The sequence below is a fragment of the Talaromyces stipitatus genome, genomic scaffold (genome assembly GCF_000003125.1).
Source record: "Talaromyces stipitatus ATCC 10500 scf_1105507295491 genomic scaffold, whole genome shotgun sequence".
Classification (NCBI taxonomy): Eukaryota; Fungi; Ascomycota; class Eurotiomycetes; order Eurotiales; family Trichocomaceae; genus Talaromyces; species Talaromyces stipitatus.
Window position 1 is genome coordinate 446,331 of NW_002990122.1, and position 18,534 is coordinate 464,864.

At 45.6% G+C, this 18,534-nt stretch overlaps 4 protein-coding genes across 4 annotated transcripts; 2 read left to right on the forward strand and 2 right to left on the reverse strand.

Annotated features, from left to right (window-relative positions):
- Window positions 1–4,338: 4,338 nt before the first annotated feature.
- Window positions 4,339–6,642, reverse strand: TSTA_109010 (uncharacterized protein; the record flags this gene model as incomplete). Its single annotated transcript, XM_002488431.1, has 1 exon — window positions 4,339–6,642. The coding sequence occupies one exon, from the start codon at window positions 6,640–6,642 to the stop codon at window positions 4,339–4,341; it is 2,304 nt and encodes a 767-aa protein (XP_002488476.1).
- Window positions 6,643–9,355: 2,713 nt separating this feature from the next.
- Window positions 9,356–11,524, forward strand: TSTA_109020 (uncharacterized protein). Its single transcript, XM_002488432.1, has 4 exons — window positions 9,356–9,521; window positions 9,584–9,908; window positions 9,972–10,330; window positions 10,393–11,524. Exons 3-4 carry the CDS (start codon window positions 10,027–10,029, stop codon window positions 11,406–11,408), a joined length of 1,320 nt encoding a protein of 439 aa, XP_002488477.1. The 5' UTR covers window positions 9,356–9,521; window positions 9,584–9,908; window positions 9,972–10,026; the 3' UTR covers window positions 11,409–11,524.
- A 729-nt stretch (window positions 11,525–12,253) lies between these two features.
- On the reverse strand, window positions 12,254–13,430 carry TSTA_109030 (calcium/calmodulin dependent protein kinase, putative; the record flags this gene model as incomplete). The annotated part of the gene is made up of 4 exons (XM_002488433.1): window positions 13,253–13,430; window positions 12,930–13,201; window positions 12,660–12,877; window positions 12,254–12,610 (listed from the first exon to the last, which is right to left on the reverse strand). The coding sequence occupies exons 1-4, from the start codon at window positions 13,378–13,380 to the stop codon at window positions 12,254–12,256; spliced, it is 975 nt and encodes a 324-aa protein (XP_002488478.1). The 5' UTR covers window positions 13,381–13,430.
- A 2,098-nt stretch (window positions 13,431–15,528) lies between these two features.
- Window positions 15,529–18,517, forward strand: TSTA_109040 (uncharacterized protein; the record flags this gene model as incomplete). The annotated part of the gene is made up of 11 exons (XM_002488434.1): window positions 15,529–15,586; window positions 15,700–16,084; window positions 16,130–16,230; window positions 16,277–16,395; window positions 16,446–16,695; window positions 16,765–17,277; window positions 17,305–17,491; window positions 17,543–17,615; window positions 17,663–18,058; window positions 18,113–18,335; window positions 18,420–18,517. 11 exons carry the CDS (start codon window positions 15,529–15,531, stop codon window positions 18,515–18,517), a joined length of 2,403 nt encoding a protein of 800 aa, XP_002488479.1.
- Window positions 18,518–18,534: the final 17 nt, after the last annotated feature.

Sequence of the window (18,534 nt, forward strand, 5' to 3'; positions counted from 1 at the left end):
AAAGTGAATTTCTTCAAATGCAATTGAGACATACGTAAAAGGTCGGAACCTACTAAAAACGCGTATCAAGTAAGATTGGATGCTAAATTGAATGGTATATATAAAAATATAGAAAATGGTATATTCGTTGAGTAGTGAGCGTGATTATTGACACCCAAGTTTGTTGGTTTGTTAGGTGTAAAGGCCATACAGCCGCACAGTAGTATGGCGCGCATACTACTGTACGCTCAGACTAGATACCAAAAAGCCTGAGTCCCTTAAGTTAGATCGACACCAATTGAATAATCGCGCTAGCCAATTTCGTGATTGAATTTATCGACAATACTGATATCCTCCTGAGCCTCACGAAGAGTGTGCTCGGCAACCTTGAGACGCCGTTTAGCACTGAGCTTTTTGAAATCCTTCTTCACGTTATAGAGGTTTGTCGGCTAACTCAATATCTAATGAATTGAATAGTGTGGACTCACTTAATGGTGTATCCCGGAGCAAGCGGTTCTCCTCGTCATATTCACCATTCATATAATTAGCCATATTCTAACGTAGAGGCCTACCAGAAATAACTACTGGAGGAAAATTATCATCCTCTCCAACACTGTCTTCACTTTCATCGAGTTCCTCATTGCTAACTACTTCAGATAATGGAATAGTAGACTCATTCTGTTATATATTAGATAGATCGTGCGCGTAGAGATATAGTTTGTACTTAAGTATCTAGGGTGTCTCCCGACAACACAGTATTGAATTGCACTCGCTTTGCAGATGTCACTTTCAAAGGAGAACAAGTTGTAGATCTCCTTCCTGAAGGCGCTAGCCACTTATGGCAATTGCTTGCCCTCTTTGCAGCCCCTTGACGCGTTTTTTGAACGGCAGTTTTTAATGTTATTAGTACAGGCAATCTGAACCCCTCTTGTCTCTCCTTCATACGCTGTATCTAGTTCTGGGCTCTAGTTGGCACATAGTTCCTCTCATCAAAACTCTCTCCAGGTTAAATATAATATGGAATATGGAGTGATCAAAGGTTATTGTCGGATTAGTCGGTTTATTCCAGGCCAATCCTGAAAAATGTTTTACTGTTTTACTCAAGTCAAAGAAAAGAAGTGACTAGCAAGATTGTATATATTCAGTTCTGTATCTCTCTATCCATCAGGTTTCAAAGCCGGGTCCTTTATAGACACCTTTGGCGGGGTGATTTGTGAGCTATCAGGAGGGGTAAATATTGGGCTGAAATCTAGGTGCCCAGAGATATGCCTGAAGATGGCTTTTAGATTGAACAGTCGATCTCTCTGCCTTGTTGGAAAACCAGATTATCTGACACACCCCCTCAGCTACAGGAAGCTCTGCTTGCAAAGCTGGAATAGCTTCATTATTCCAAATCACTGCATAAGATCCATATCATAAAACACCACTCTAATCGTGCTAGCCTCAGATAACAGTCTGAAAAGTTGGAGCGAAATAAATGAGAGAAACTGTGTAAAAGATAAGGTGGTTTCGAATCCGCCCTTATTACTCTGGTGAGGGTTAGGGGCAAACGAAAACACCCATCCACTCACCCACGCACTGATGGCATCCGCTGTACCATACCATAGTCTTGTTAGTGAAGTACTAAATCTAGGGTGAACAACAGAAGATGCACATACATTACCATTCTATTTTTGCCGTTTCCATTCTTCATAAAATCGTCCAAAACTTTCCCACCAGTCTTGATATTCCAGTTTGTGCTTAACCTTAACATGGTCTTCCTGAGCATCTAGGTCAGGGTTTTCCGAAGCACAGAAAGGACAGATGAAATTTTGAACCTCGCTAGGGCAAATGAATTTTCCACTAGGACAATGTGCAGTAGTCGAATTACCGGGGCTACCCGAGTCGACTGCGTGGTGGCAGTGAGTGCACGATATAAAGTGCATGCTTGTTGGTTTAAAACGCAATAGAGAAAATATATGTAGAGGCTAATCAGTGTTGATATTTCACCGCAGTGACGCTTAATAAGTTCAATAACGTAGGGTAGGTGCCCTGTATTTAAGTTTTTTATGATATGAGAAAGTGGGGGGGTTGGAGAACTTTTCGCAGCGCTTGTGACTCGCCGTTTCCAATCAAAACGCGAAACTGGTCGAGTCGCGCTTTTGTTCTTACGTAGTAGAATTTACGTTGCCTTCTTCCCCCTAGCCCGAAATTAGGGTAATTTGTAGGTCTGTATCGTACAACTCCGGTAACCTTCAATGTTTCAAATTTGGTAGTGTTGTCCAATTAGGATAAAGGAGGTTTTGAATTTGCAGTGACGAACGCCACTATCACAAGCCTACATAGAGTCTGCCTAGGAAGCATATGGAGAATTAATTGGAGGGCCGATTTACTGCAGCGCTGATTCGCTGACCTATCATAATTGCTGTAAGAATCACTGTCTCAGTCAAGGCAGACGTGCCGTCAGCCTTGTGAGCCGTCGATGAATTGTCAATTCATAAGAAGCAGCAAATGGTATTGGGTAACGAGGCAGCTAGCTAGGTAATGACTGATCGAAGGCGAGCACTAACGTGTAACACGGGTCATTCAGCCAACCCCATCAATTCTTCGCCGCCGTCACGCCAATATTCAATATTTGAAGCCCGGTCTTCATGAAGAAGTCGTATAAAAATTAACTGTTATAGTAACTAGTGTAATTAGGGCATTACCTTCGATTATAAGAAGCGCGTGGGGCGAAGCATTGATGGAGCTGACCGAATGACTACGTTAAACAACGTAATTACAGTAAATAACCAGTTAGACCTCGCTCCTCGTTCAATCTGTAGGATGAGGTCGTCTATTCCAAAAGTACCATGCCCTATAGTGCGGTCCATGGAGTCGATCGAAAAAAAATAATAATGAAAACTTTTAATCATTCAAGTGTCTTCCTCAATGGGAACAGGATCAATGTTACCATTCAATAATGGGCCCATTTGACTCATCGTTTCAGTAGCAAACTGGCCACAGCGTGACTATTTCACCCCAGCTTGGGCGCCTCCCGTTGCCTTTAAGAGTTGATTTTTTGCAATTACTGCCATCTTTGTAAGACGTATGGTATGGCTAAAGGCTTAAAATTTTCCGGTGCTACAGCAGGTAGGAGTATCTCTCAGTCTTAGAGCAATGTTCTCTCTTTCACCCGGCTATCCTGGCCGCGGTAACACTGGCATTAAACATGGATGAGATTTATGAAGTCTACTACGTAGTAATCCTGTCCACTGTCCAGTGTACGGAGTAACGGCGGGCACTAGACCTAAGCCACAACTATGTAATTTGGCCAAATTACAGTATATTCGTGGTCAGCGTTTAGATCTTGTGACTGCTTGCTTGCTCCGTATTCTTCGTATTGCTTCGATGAAATGGTCACGTAGCACGGTATAAGCCCGTATATAAGCAGCCTTCTCGTGGTGAGGGGCGTCAGTAAACTAGATTCCATAGTCCAGCTGAAGCTGAAAACTTCCCAAGTCGAAAATCCCGGAGGAAAACCCTTACCGGTCGGGATGAAACGGGCAGGAAGGCTTCAAATGAACACGTTTACAATTTCACAAGGTTCGTTTGCCTACATACCACTAATCGATACTCGCCGGATTTTGCCAACAGTAACTCGCCTGCCCTACTGACCTGGTCACATTTCAGTCCTTCATTTGTTGTTTGGAGTTATCGCCAGCAAGAGGCATTAAGCGCTCCATTTTTGAGAATACTCTTGGTAAATCACTACTAAGGTTCACAGAACTACACCGAGAATGACATGAAAACTTTCAGTACAAGATTGAGGATTCCATCTAGACCAGAGAACTTGCGTGTTGCCACTGAGGATAGTGCTTGGGAGGCTCTGGTCCCGGAGGGATGGGCTATTGCTTTTGAGAAATATGATTATAATGACAAGAAGGGAGTGTTCAAGAGATAATGTATAGGCTAGAAGGGTTTTGCAGCCGATACAGCTTTTCCTCTTGACACGAGATCATGAGGCCATGACCACAGTCCATGCAATGCAGGACAAATAGCATATTGGAGCCCTTTACACTTGGTGCCTCTGGGCGTAATGAATTTACTACCATTGTGTTTATCGCTCGGCCTTTCTTATGTGCAGAAATGATATTCTTTAAGATCTAGTCACTTTCCGACAAACTATTATAACTGAATCATCAACTTATCCATATCGTATATAAATTAAATCCCGAAATTTGTATCCTAAGATCTCGGACCTCGCAATAATCGAATCATCGCTAGTTCGTCTCTGCACCATGGATGGACCCAGGCACTCTGTCAAGAGTCGGAGAAAAAGCTAATCTGTAAGACTTTTTTACCGTACACTCTCTTTTGTGTCTTGTTGCAATTTGCATTTCATATGTTGTTTTTCATACGTTGTATTTCACGCTCAAAGCAATTAAAACCCGTTTTTGAGCGCTTGTCCAATATCCTGGTCTCTCGTTTTCGCTTTTTATTTGGCGATACGGACTTTAATGGGTTTCGTCTGTTTTTAACCGCTGCCCGCTCAAAGTCAATGAACATGACCTGCCTGCATTCTTCATTCCAGGTCATGTTTCCAGCTATTGGATCACGGTGGATCACGCCAAGTCGGTGAATCGCTTGTAAAGATTCCTCGACTTTTGGAATCAATTGGGTGCGGTCAGTTTCATTCCGCTTTACTAGCGTTTGCCCCGTATAGCTCATGAACATCATATGAACCATATCTGCAATGCCATCATATGAGAGCGGCTGACGAAGTTCGAGGCTGCCGAGTACTACTGGCACATATACCCCTTGAATTGGGGTAAGATGGGAATACACAGACTCTTCATGCTTCAAGTAGTTCACAAACTCGACCGGCACACCTTTCCCCACAAAGGTATAACCTTGCGGCAAGAGGGTTACTTTGAAAAGTGCCCCGCGTGTTCCATGGATATGCAGGGACTCGCAATTGGGATTGTTGCTAGAGAGCTGCTCATATAATCGAAGCATAAGGGCTCCCAGACCCAATTGATGTTGACCATGGTCCAGAGCGTTAGGACACTTGATATCTAAATTTCCCTTCATGATCAAGTCCCTTAGGCATTGTTGTGTGCAATACTGCCGAAATTTGCCCTTGGTATGTGAGCCTTCTGACGTTTTCGAAGGCGACGAACATGAAGGTGACGAGTGAAGAACACGAGGCTTTTGTGGCTGTCGACTGGGTGTATCTGGATCGTCCTCGGTATCATCGTCGTTAGATAATCTCTGATGCTGTGAAGAATTGCAAGAAGCGACCGCAGCGGACATTGACCTGGTTTTAACAGGAGATACGCGGAGGTATCCGTTCTGACTCGGTGGCGATTTGAAGGCGGAAGATGGTATATTATACTCCGAAATTTCATCTAAGAGGTCATCGTAGATCATAGACCATGTCTCTAGACTGTCTTCTGCGCGGCGTTTCCAAGCAGCATCCCGTACCGGCGCTTGTAAAGCCCGGAGAGTGAAAGCCAATACCTGGCCCACTGCAGTAAGGTGCAGCCGGTTATCATCATGTAGATTACCACTCCACCCTGTTGATTGCCCAACATCCTCTTCTGGCACTGACAAGTAGTAGTATACGGTAGAAAAGTCATCATGGGGTACACGGAGAAATATAAACGCTTCACCAGTACACACGTAACCAAATTCCAGGCCGCCCTTGATCATATAAGAATAAGCCTGAGTAATGACTGCTGCTATAACGCGGCGACAAGTGTATTCTGGAGATTCCTCCTCTTGCACGCGAAGTACCTCGTCGACATCCATGTCATGTAGTCCAGCCTTAATATGGGCGAGGGAGACCTTATGAGGTGCCTTATATTCGATAATAAAGGCAGGGTCCTTTCGCTCTGAGCCCTTATTGTAAACGCAAAATTGGTCTGCTCTAGGCCTGACACTCCTTGGCTGCGTAGCCCGACTTCTCTCCGGCGGCGTAGCCGAGTGTTTACCTCCGCTCTTTTTTGCTGCCAAGCGCCTAGAGCGGCGTGGCTGATCCTGTGTTAAGCTCATAGAGCTCAAATCCTCGACGATTCTTGACTCATCCGTCAAGGTATTAGCATGGTTTTCAAAGGTCACGTCTCCATGCAGGTGGAAGATTCGTCGAAGTCGCACATTTGCATATAGCACCTTGACAACTGAAGCGACACGTGATTCAACGGTATGCCGTTCAAAATAACCTAGGTCCAGTTCTGAGCTCAGCATCCTGTCTTGTACCTCCTTTCCATAGTCATTCAATGTCGAAAATGAGGTGAAATGGCGTTCGGTGACAAAGCCACTATCCATGATGTAACCCCACACTTCCATCTGCTCTTGTGGAAAACCTGTCCACTCCCTAATATTATTTGGGCGGATTTTGCGCTCTGCATTTGCCGGGTCCCCTTTTGTTGAAGAATTCTTATCCTTGTGGACCTTTAGGCCACGAAATAATTCTTCATGACAAGCATGAAGGAACTCAGGTAGTGTGGTATTTCTAAGTTGTTGTTCAGCATCTTCACGCCGTTTTTGTTCTTTTTCATGTTCTTGTTCAGCATCTTCACGTCGTTTTCTTTCTTCTTTAAGTTGTCGCTCAGCATCTTCACGTTGTCTCTCAGCATCTTCACGTTGTCTCTCAGCTTCCTGAAGGCGTTGAAGTAACTGGTCTATCTCACTCCGTGCCATGCTTGATGTGATTCATTTATAGCCTTTATTATTTATTATTATGCACATGATGCTTTATGTTTGTTTTGATCATGCCGCCGCTAATACAAATCTAGATAAGCAGGATGAATCTAACGGTAATAGGCAAGTTATCAACCATGAACTTGTTGGATTGAATGTAACAATCTCTAAACGGTTTATCTCAACGTATCAAAATTATGTGTGCCAAAGTAAGGAATCCTTGATCCCTTGTTCTTCTTCTTCTTGTCTCTAAGTATAGTAAAGGTGGAAGATGTCTTTTAACCCCTATTCGGTGGGATCAGTGTGTGGCTCGCTATTATTGGCTGACAAATTTCCTCTATCTGATTGGTTGAATCAGCTTAGGTAATCCAACAGAACTTAATGTGCTTACCGCAACAAAAAGAGGTGCAGATTTGTACCGCCTGCTATATCCTAGCAAGTGGTAGCAGTCTCTCGTGGAAAGTCACCCTCTCATGGTAAGGGACATCAGTGAGCTGGATTGCATAGTCTCGTTGAAGCTGAGTACTTCCAAGTCGAAACTCCGGTGGGAGAACTTTTATCGTTAGTATGACCAGGCTGGAAAGGACACGTCTACAATTACAGCTTTCCCATCGTTTATCTACCTGCCACCACTCGATGCTCACGGAATTTTGCTCACGATAACTTCCCTGCCCTACCGGTTCGACTACATTTCGATTCGTCAGTCCTTCGTCTGCTATATGGAATTGTCACCGGCGAGGCATTCAGCTACTTCGAGCGCTACCTCGAGAAGTACTCCTGGTAAACCGCTACCCAGAGAAGAGGTTCGCGAAACTACACCGAGAATGGACAGGTGGGGAATCCGATGTCTAAGAGGAATGGGTTATTGCTTTTGAGGAAATGATTATAATGACAAGGAGGGAATGTTCAGGACATAATGTATAGGCTAGAGCGGCTCTTGCAGCTGATACAGCTTTTTCTCTCGACACGCAACCATGGCCCCAATACATGACAAATAGCATATTGGAGCCTACTACTGCTGCTGCTGCAAGTTGTAGCAACTAGCTTCAGTGCAGATTTCATACTCCCTGGGTGGATCAGTGCAACAGCAGGCGGATTGCCTTATGACAGTAGTCACAAAGGCAGTCAAGGAACTTACCTCGAGACCGAGGGCAAAGCCTCGCCGTATGCCAAGTTGGGGTGGGCAACGGATCTGACACAGCTTAGCCGGATATACACTTACTGGAGAGAGGCCAGATCTCGACGCACAAGCCGCTACACGAACCCTAAATTCGAACGACAGGCCAAAGACGCGACAAGGAATAGCTTGCTGCAATCCGTAATCAGAACCAGGCTCGCTGGGATGATTTCCTTGCTAACGGTATCAATGTATGGCGGGCAACCAAATATCTAAAATCCAACAGCAATCCGTTCAGCGACAAAATCAAAACTACAACCCACCCCTGGCAGACCCCGGATTCCCCACGCGTCCATTCTCGGCGTAGTTTCGTGAACCTCTTCCCTTGGTAGCGATTTACCAAGAGTACTTCTCACATTGGGGCGTGAGGTAGCTCCAGGTAGCAGACGAAACATTGACGTATCGAAATGTGGCTAAACCGGTAGGGCAGGGAAGTTATCATGAGCAAAACTCGGTTAGTATCGATTGGTGGTAAATAGGTAAAACGATAGAAAGCGTCCACGAGCGAGATGGAGTGTTTTCAGAAAGATATAGCACAGAAATGCTTAATTCGGACAATATCTTTTGGAGTGTATCCAGAAATGAGTAATCTGGACCCGGATGGACTTACTGCAGAATGGTCGCAAAGAAAAATGAGGTCTATATTAGCGTTCATATCAATTATAGATATAATGCCTGAACCTCAGATTATAAACTTAACTCTATTTCCTAAATGTCTGTTCTGGTGAAAGCGTGGCCCGTTTCGTCCTCAAGAGACGCTGCTTTAAGCGTCGCTTTCACCAGGCGGCCCCACCTCGTCATAGCCGCTAGACAGGGAACAGGAACCACCACAGAATCCATTTCTGGCTTTTCACCATACCGTCGTTTCCTCCTACAATCACCTCACACCCAGTGATCAAACTGGAAAGCAATCTAAACAGACGGTACCGCTACGATGTCATTGCATCGAGACCGTGCGAAATGCGACAAGGCGCCTTTGCGATTTCTCTTTCTCGGCGGCTCGCTGACGCTGTTAGTGGGCCCTGGAGGTGAACCGACCTGAATCGATTCCAACCACGCTTTCCTGAGGGCCTCAAATCGTGACCCGCTGATGAGGCCGAATATGGCTTCACACCATCCCATTCCCATCGCCTGAGCTAAAACGCCTAGACTTGCCGCCATGTTTCTCTTCCCTTCTCATCCTTCTCCCTCTACGAACTCGACCCTCCGTCTCGTCCACGTCCCGCAATCTCATCTCACGGTTCGAAGATGGGTCGTCGAAAGATTTTGGGGACAGTCACGCTGCAATCGGGGGGCTCGTACACAGGCTGGTCGGCTTCTGGCGTCTGTTCCCGCGAGGTCTTGCAGCAGAAGTTTGATCAAGCTCTGACGGAGACTCGTGCGACAACGCTATACGCCGAGACGACAAAATGCCATATCGAACGGATGGAGAAGTTTTGGACCGAGTCTGTACTCTCTACCCGCATAATCTAGGCACGCTACTGATGAGAGCAGGTATTGTGCTATCTTCGCTCTTGAACCTCGCGAGACACTGAGAGAGTGTCAGACTGCTCGCATCGAGAACTTCCTCCACTGGGTAGTGAGAACCTGTACAATCAAGAAAACGAGTACAGTCACAACCTACTGGCGGCAACTGAGTCAGCTACATATCACTTGGTGGCAATGCCGGATCTCACCCCAAACTCTGAAAGAGATCTTTGTGGTACGAATCCTGGAAATATCCACAACTTCCGCATGATAGCCTTGGTGTTGACTCTGTCCCAGTTTATTGAAGGTTCTTTGACGAAAGAATATGGCCTGGATAACACCGAAAGTGAGAAGCCACTGCTCGAGGCCGAAGAGTTTGTCGAGATCATACAGTATCACTGGGCCGCTGACATCAACGTCTTCCCCACGAGCGACAACGTGTCCAGGTTGCGTCCATTCTTCTGCTGGCCGCTTATACTGGCTCGAGGCCTGGGGCACTTCTCCACATCACATATCGCGACCTACGCCTGTACGTGGAGAAGCACCGCAAGACCGGCAAGCATGAGTTAAAGCTTGCAGTGACGCTGACTAAAACAAAATCGGGACAGAAGCGGAAACGACCGTAAGTTATTGAATTCCGTGACGTTAACTCTGAAATACTACTGACCATAGTGGTGCCTGGTAGCAAAACCTATATTTTCCATCTTGATGAGAACCCGGTTTTCTGCATCATCACCCACATGATTAGCATCGCCTTCGATGATGAGGCTTATAATGTGCCAGAACTGGTCTCCCCGAGACAGGTATTTGCGCTGAAAGCGAAGAAAGGCCCCAGTCAAATTGTGCCATGGAAGCAAGAAATGCTCGACATTCCTGTCTTCCGCAGGGCTATCAAGACACCGCGAGGTGTGGAAACCTCTAAGGATGCACCACTCCCTTACAACCAGTATCATGGTTGGCTCGTTCTTCTCGGAGTTGCCCTAGGCTTCATATATACCCTGACGACGTATTGTCTGCGAAGAGCATTAGGCAATGCCATTAATGGTAATACTCGCAATGGATTAGTACACTTAATACACGAACCGTCCCTCACTGACCTAATGTAGATGATCCCAACTCGAACGCGGCGGTGCGAAATCTAGTCCTTGATCATGGTACCGGATCTAAGATCTTCGAACGCAACTATCTCTCGCGGACGATTCGTTACTTTACCCAAGATCAGTTCTGGGGAAGAAGCTCCGATCATGAGTCTGCAAGGACTGCGAGCCAGATCGGTCTGCTCCGAGATCCTGATCGACCGAGGAAACTCAGCGCCGAACAAGGACAGCAGGTACGACAGGATCCTGAAGTCCGAGAATTGGCGGCTGTCCGGAGTCGGTTGTGCGCTCAGATCGAGGAAATATTCGGGGTAATCGAAATGGCGAAAGGGGAACCAATCTATAATGACTATCAAGCCGTGAAGGCATCCCTTGCCGCTACTATTCGAAAGAAGGAGCGCGCGTTGCTGAAGCAAATTCAGGAGGAGTACGACTTGAATGCCCCCGTGTTGGCTATTCAGCAGCAATTGAATGCGGAACAGTCTGACGATGACGACAATGACGACGTTAAGGAAGGTAGTCCCGCTGATGTCGACTCCATCCGGATCGCTGAGAGACGCTACATCGCGGAATGTGCGGTGCGGGATCCATCTGTACTCCACGATCAGAAAGGTTATGCCTTCCATGTCGAGTTCTCCGTCGCTTTGATTGCATTATGTAAACGGAGGGATCGCCGCCCGGTGAAGACCAGGTGCTCTCCGGAGCCTGTTCTCGTCAAAGCTGCTTTAGATTCGCCACGGCTGTCCCAGATAGAACCCGAGATCAAACGCGATTCTCCATTGAAGTGCCAAGGTTGGCAATGCGTTTTCTGTCTAGCCAGTAACGACCTGCCTTTGGAGGAACGACAGTGCAGGTATAAACGGAAATACACGCTTCAGAAACACGTCGATCGATGTCGTCTCAAGTACTACGGTCCAGACGACCCCATTCCTTGTCCTGACGACCATGCATGCGCTGGGCTCATTTTGAATGGGAAGATGGAGCTGAAAGCGCACTTCGCCAATAAGCATAGTTGCTTTTTGTAGATTGTGTTGACTGGCTTCTACGACCTGTTTGTTTTAATCGTCGCTGTATCTTTTAGAATGTGTTGATTTATGCTATTTGTTTGTTTCATTTATCTTGGAGCTGGCTCCACATATCGTTTGACCTGCATTCGAGTTCTGAGACTTCCACAACTGTTTTTAGCTTCTAGTTCTGTATCGTAGAATCATCTAGCATCAAGTTAATGTCCAAAAGAATAGTGGCCCCCACAACCCAAAGCTAATGTTGATGAGAGCTAGGAGTTAAGTGACGAAATGTCTAGCTGAAGAGATCTTTCCTAAAAGCCGTAGAGTCGGATTTTACAGTTAGAAAACACCATAACTTGCAGATTGGCATTTATCTGGAATGATTCGGATACTGAGTGTGGCAGTGCTAGCCTCATAGTGGCTAGTGCAGCTGCTACGACGTTCAACACTCTCGGAAAATAGAATTTCCTTACCATATACTCCAGGATTTCCAATTACTTCTTGGAATGAAGTTCAGATGGATTGCAGTTGTTTCACATGGATCAGATCTTACATTATGTACACTACGGCATTTATTATCCAGTGCGACTTCACGTTGTGCCAATAATGTAAGTGCGTTCTTCCTTCTCCCTCAACTCCCTTTGAATGAAAGCATCCATATTCTCCTTTTCTTTCTGGGTCAGAAGCTGCAGACGATCTTCCAGATTTCCATCATCAAAGAATCTTCGATCTATTTTAGCTCAGTATATCATATCAAATGCCCAACCCTTTCTAGCTGCATAGTTCAGCCAAAAGTTTCCATCAGCTGAAGACAAAGTGACTCTCCACCGAAGTATGAAACACTATAATTCTGGGCAGGCCCCCTATCCCAAGAACCAGGGATGTTCCAATGCCTGACGCGCTGTGAGTCGTTTTGAGGGGTCTAGATTCGCAAGTTTTTGAATCAGATCTTTAAATGAAGGGTCAACGTCAGGCCAATCAACAAATGGTCGGTAATCGATATGCTCATCAGCCCTTTCGTCCCATAACATCTGCAAGACCTGGCAGCTAATATCATCGTCGGAAATATGTTTTGACAGGCCTCCTATTCCCTGCATGTCTCCAAAATACGAAACTTGACGTTGTAGGCGGATAAAAGCGGGCAATGCACCCTGCGCTTCGTGTTTTCTGAAATCCTGATCAGGACCAAAAATAACTCGTCCAAGCATAGCGTAGATACACTAACTGCTTGTTAGCTGAAGCCTCTTAAATATCCTCTCGCTCACTTACAACGATCGCAAAAGAGAAAATATCCGTTGGCTTGTTGAGTTCACCTTTGAAATGTGCTTCTGGACTTCGCCAATTTTCATTTCCAGCAAGCATACCCTTAATACACCTACCTTTAGGAAGGTAGGCGGCATTCTCAAGGTCAATGATCTGCACACTCTCGACGATAATGTCTTCGCCATCTTGTTTGCTTTCAACCATGATATTGTCTGGTTTGATATCTACACGCATTTAGCACTCTTGCGGATTTGAACATGGCAGCGGTGCTGTTACCGAGATGAACGACATCCTGATCGTGTAACTCAGCAATACCTAACAGAGTATTATGGAGAATCTGCTTTCTAGCTCGTAGTGAAATTCCCCTCTTGACGAGGCTGAGAAAGTCATCTGTCAAATATCTATATATATATATTTGCTGGCCCGGTACGATATCGTATGGTAATCGTATATATGGACTCTTGCGCAATCGGGGTAGGATGTTTTCACGGAAATTGTCAAATATATCTTTCGGTATATCTTTCAAAACAAATTTATCTAACCCCGATCTATTGATGCATTAGTGAAGATGCGACAGAGAATCCTCTACGAAGACTTACGTTGCCAACCAGACGCGACCGATATGCGGCCGTTCTTGAAGCACGTTTTGAAATCGATAACAAGACCCCGAAGCTCCAATATAGTCCCTGGGCGCAGATGTCATTTTGGTAAGGGTTCTTTTAAACATAGTAGGCTGGCAGATGAGGGGTGGTTGAAATGACTAAAGAAATTAAAGATGGAGGAAGACAGTGACCAAATTCGAACTTGATTTATTTCCCAGTCTCCTTAGCTCTCCAAGGCGCGCTATGTACAAAAAGGCTAGCCCAGGGCTCAGATCGGATTCGGATGAACTTCGTCACCGATCCAACCTATTCTAGAGCTTATAATTGGATCCCGTCCGACACACACATCACATTCAATCAACAGGTTGGCCCACTCAATCAACCAAATCAACCAATGAAGTACTCCATATGTATAAAAAGCCGGAACGCTGCTTGTCGGTAGATTCTGGTCTCTTGATCGTGCTTTTGTCTCGCATTATTTATAATAATGTTTTGAGGCAATAACGTTGTCATTCTTGTCAAGTTCCAGCGCTGAATAATGTTTACTAGCATCGTTTTGGCTTGGATGTTCTGCCTCCCTATCTCTGTGTGAGATTTGACTAACATCACCGAGAGAGAGAGTGCTTACTTCATGGCAACTTTCACTGTATCAGGCTTCAAAGTGTCTTTATATTTCTAAGCGACTTCAGCAAACTCGTCTTTAGTATCTTGCGAAAGATATAGACGCTCCCATGTGTCTGTCTTTGTCACATATGCGATAGCGACCTCTTTCCCTGCTGCGGTGGTCATGGTTTTTATGAATTGACTGGCTCTGTACATCTTGACTGAAGATTGGAGACTGGGTTTAGAGTGAATCGGCTATCCGTGAAATTGATTATGAAGTTTCTTTTTCCTTTTCCTGAAGGTCTTATGGCGGCATCATACCTACTTTTTATACTCGATGACACACCGCAACCGGACTTGGGAAATGACACGAATTATGCTGTATCTTTGGTTTCAAGATACCGGCCGCCAGTGCTATACAATGAATACCTTACATCTGCTGGCCTAGTGAATAATGTAAATCTATTTTTATTACACTCGCCGTATCTAACTTTTGCGGGCGCGGAAGTTAATAGGCTATGGTTGCATGGAGACTGAAATACCTGATAACCTTACAGTGACCTCGTCGTGTCTTGATCGGATTATAAGCGCGTTTAAAGTCCCATCTACCAGCTGGCTAGCCAATGGCAAATCTTTGTTAACCGCCTTTTGCTTCGAAGGGTCGCAGAGACGTTTCAAGCAGGTAAATCCAATGGATTCGTAGATTACGGGGCTTGTGACAAAAGAACGCCTCAGGTTCCAGGAGCTCTCAGGAACAGTCAATGAGACAAAGTAGATGATTAGCACGCGTTAGGCAGCAACGAATACTAGAACACTCTGGAAGTAGTACCTCTCTTTCCTACCGCCAACTTTTTTTTTGCGCGAGGATATCGTCCCGTGAAATCCAACTCTAGGCATAACTAAGAATTAGGGATGGACCTTACATAGTAAGGTATTTATAGTCTTTTGCATTAGCTAAATAGAGTAACAAATCACGCTAATAATGTAGTTACTTGCCAGAATCATTGCTCCGTGACCAATGATTAATTTAGCAACATCGCCCGGCCCCCTCTTTCTACCTCTGCTATCTCTGCTATCTCTGCTACCTCTATTACGTATATAACGACCACGACTTCTCCATCATCACTTGTTTAGTCAGCTTATGGGTCTGTCTCCGGAGCGACCAATGAGATAACGTAGATCACCAGCAGATGATGTTAGGCATCCATTCCCTCAGAAGAACTTTTTCTAATCACGGACTTTTTCTACCGCATAGGTTCTTGTCCGAATTTCATCTATTCTCGTATTAAAATATTCAAGTACAGATAGAGCGAACGGCCAAAAGATGGAGAGTCATCTTGCTGCTGACAGAAACAGCATCTTCAGGTTATCCAAAGTGCTATTTTGAGCAGCTGCATTGACTCGAAATTTAGACCGTTCCAGGCACGTTGATCGGTGATGAGTCTGCCGTGTCCGTGATTTGGAATGATCGTAGCACGAACTGTGTCGTGTCTCGAGCTTTTGTGGAAGCGATATACGCGCACAAAAATCCCAGCCACAGACATATAAGGGTGGTGCACTTTCCCAGCATCTTTCCCACCTCGTCCTCCATGTTTCGACCTAACCCGCATCATTCGTAAGACATTGTTCAAGACACCCTTCATCTCTCATTCCCATACATTTTGTTCAATATGGCTTCCAGCTCCCACAATTCAAAACCACAGGCTCAAGTTGCCACGCCCCCTGACAGTCCACATCAAGAAATACCTTCGAGCAAGACTAAAATTCGACTGTATACCAATGCAATCCACGGAATATTTGATGACCTCAAAAGGGGCATTTCTCCGACTGGACGCTCCCAGTCAGACAGCTCCATCGCGGGCAAACTGGAACGAAACGGCCAGTCTCTCCCTATCGCAGACACATCGGACACGTGCGCAATTTCCAAGCTGGGGACGCTGTAACCGAAATCGACGACTGCTCACAAGAATCATGTCGATTTCCCCGGACAGAGCTCGACGCTAGATCTGTGGAAGCTACAACGTCGCCGAATAGTCCACACGTGGCCCCTTCGAATTTCATCACCAAAGAAGAGCTGAAATGGTTGTTTACGGAAGTGCTGCGAATTCAAAGCGCACAACCTACCTCGGATGGCAAGGATTCTAGCAGCAACGAGAAGCCCAAAGAACAAGACAATGGAGCGAGAATTCGTGCCTCAAAGGTGGGGTATAAGACCGTCAACGAGGTGTATGTCGAGGAAAGTATCTCGTGAGCGTGGCTAACCGCATATAGATGGGATTCCGCGAAGTATGAATATAAGATCATCAACTCTGCCCCAGTTCCGGATGTCGATGAATTAGACGAATACATATTTGTGATTCGTAAACGCAGTCGTGAGTCGTACACAAGTATAAATTGAATTACGCTGAAACCTTTTAGACAAGCAGAGCAAAGAGCTCATTGTTTACGTTGACATCAAATCACCGGAATTAAGAGACATCTTGAGAGAGGTTCTGAAAGATATCAGAACAGCGAACTTCGATGCTGATCGGCCTGCGGTATGTCGCCAGGATTTCAAGCTAGGTTCCGTCGCTGATTGAGCACATAGATTGAGCGTGATCTTTTATATCACTACCTAGATGAGTTAAGAGATTACCAAAAGAGGCTTCGCTCCCAAGAAGCGATCTCTGATGATGCTAAGCTTCACCTAAGCAAACTTATGCAGCACCTTGAAGAAACCTATGCACCAGTGGTAGAGCAATTGAAGCTGCTCCAAGAATCTCAAAAAATCACCTGGGATCTCATCTGGGCTCTGCTTAAACCAGGGACGCTAGTCTTTGCGACTTGCCCCTCCACCGGTCTGCCATGATGCATTCGATACGATTATATCGAGAAGAAAACAATCAGAGGACGGGAATTTCTTGAAGTCAACGGACGCTATCTCGATTATGACGGAGAAGTTTTCGGTGAATCTACCGAGACGCTACAGATTGGATCTTTTCGAAGCACCAAGCAGATTCAGACCTTGCCTGTTTATCCGCTGAAGTACCACACAGACCCAAAAATCTGGTCACGACTGGTTTGCAATGGCCGCCATTTCGTTTCCCTGATCGGCAGCCACCATCGCGAGTACCGCGGAAATATGTTCATCCCAGACAAGAACAGATTATTGAAACTCCACGTGAATGGAAGGATCATGGTCGATGCTGCCATTTTCCGCAAGACGAATCCAAACTATCCGAGGTTAGAAATCAAAAAACCTGATACGGTCGATTTTTTCTTCGAACAGGTGAAACAGGGTGGACCAGAAAGCCGCATTCGAGGCAAGGATATCGACTTCAGTGCGATGAAAGAAGAGGACCTCGCAATTTGTAGCCCGACAGTGCTAGGGTTCTCCTTGAACGAAAAAATCTGGGGCGAGTATTACCAAGCCAAAAACAGTCCGGATGATTATTGACGTGATATAGGAGAATTCGGTGTGGAAAGTATCAAGGAAATCACTTTCTCGAACGCCCCTTTCGACATGTTAACGGTTCCTGAAGACAAGAAAAAAGTGATAAAGTCTCTTGCGGAGAGCCGTGTCAGCACTAGGTATGAGGGCACGTTCGATGATATTATTGCAGGAAAAGGACGAGGGGTCATCATTCTCTTACAGTACGTTCATCCATCTGCTTATTACAGTTTGACTCTAATGAGCATGGACAGTGGCCCACCAGGTGTTGGGAAGACACTTACTGCCGAAGCCATCTCTGAACGGCTTCAAAGGCCTCTATATTCAGTATGTCTCTTCTACATCTCTTCATAACAGCCTACTGATCATTGCAGATCTCGTCTGGAGACCTGAGTATACGGGCGGAGGAGCTTGAGGCACAGCTCACCCGTGCCTTTCAAGTAGCTAGCGATTGGAAAGCGGTCCTGCTCCTCGATGAAGCGGATGTATATCTGCAAAAACGAGACGGTTTCCATTTAGAACGAAATCGTCTGGTTGCGACATTTCTCCGCACGCTTGAATATTATGATGGAATCTTTTTCCTCACGACGAACATGCTGGGGGATTTCGATTCCGCCATTCTCGATCGAATTCAACTCAAACTACAGTATGACGATCTAGATCGATCGGCTAGAAAATCGGTTTTCCAGCATTTTCTGCGGGAACATTCGGCAGATATCGAGGAAGAAGCCTTGACACAGGTCTCCGAGGTTAAGCTAAATGGTCGCCAGGTAGGTCCACCGTGAGAATCTGAATCATTCAGTGCTAATACCGTCACGATACAGATCAAAAATGTTGTGAAAATTGCCCATAATGTTGCGATGAGCGAAAACACAAGAGTTTGTACAAGTCATCTGCGGCTAGCTCTCACACAAAGTGGATACAGTATTCCCACCCAAGGTGTCTTGGCGTTTGATGATAGCTTGTACCCGTCGCTTCACCTCCCCCCACCCTATTCGGACTGGAATAGGGTGGGGGGAGGTGAAGCAACGGGTATCAGTGAACTTAGTATTTGTTGGTAATGCAGACTCCCTTTACTTCATAGAAATAGTAATCGGCCATTCGTAAAAACCGATTTCTGGAAGTTAATAGATTATAGAGCTCGTAAAGAAGTTGAGGTGTGTAGTGTCACATTCCTTGGCAAAGGCTCAAAATCTGGATGCCTGAACTTTAAGGCAGAACACTACTAGCAAGTGAGAGGAGATGT

Excerpts from the sequence above, each read along its gene's own strand:
- TSTA_109020 (XM_002488432.1), top strand. The coding sequence starts at position 10,027 with ATGATTAGCATCGCCTTCGATGATGAGGCTTATAATGTGCCAGAACTG. Across the intron at positions 10,331-10,392 it reads ATTAGGCAATGCCATTAATG|ATGATCCCAACTCGAACGCG; the intron begins GTAATACTCGCA and ends GACCTAATGTAG.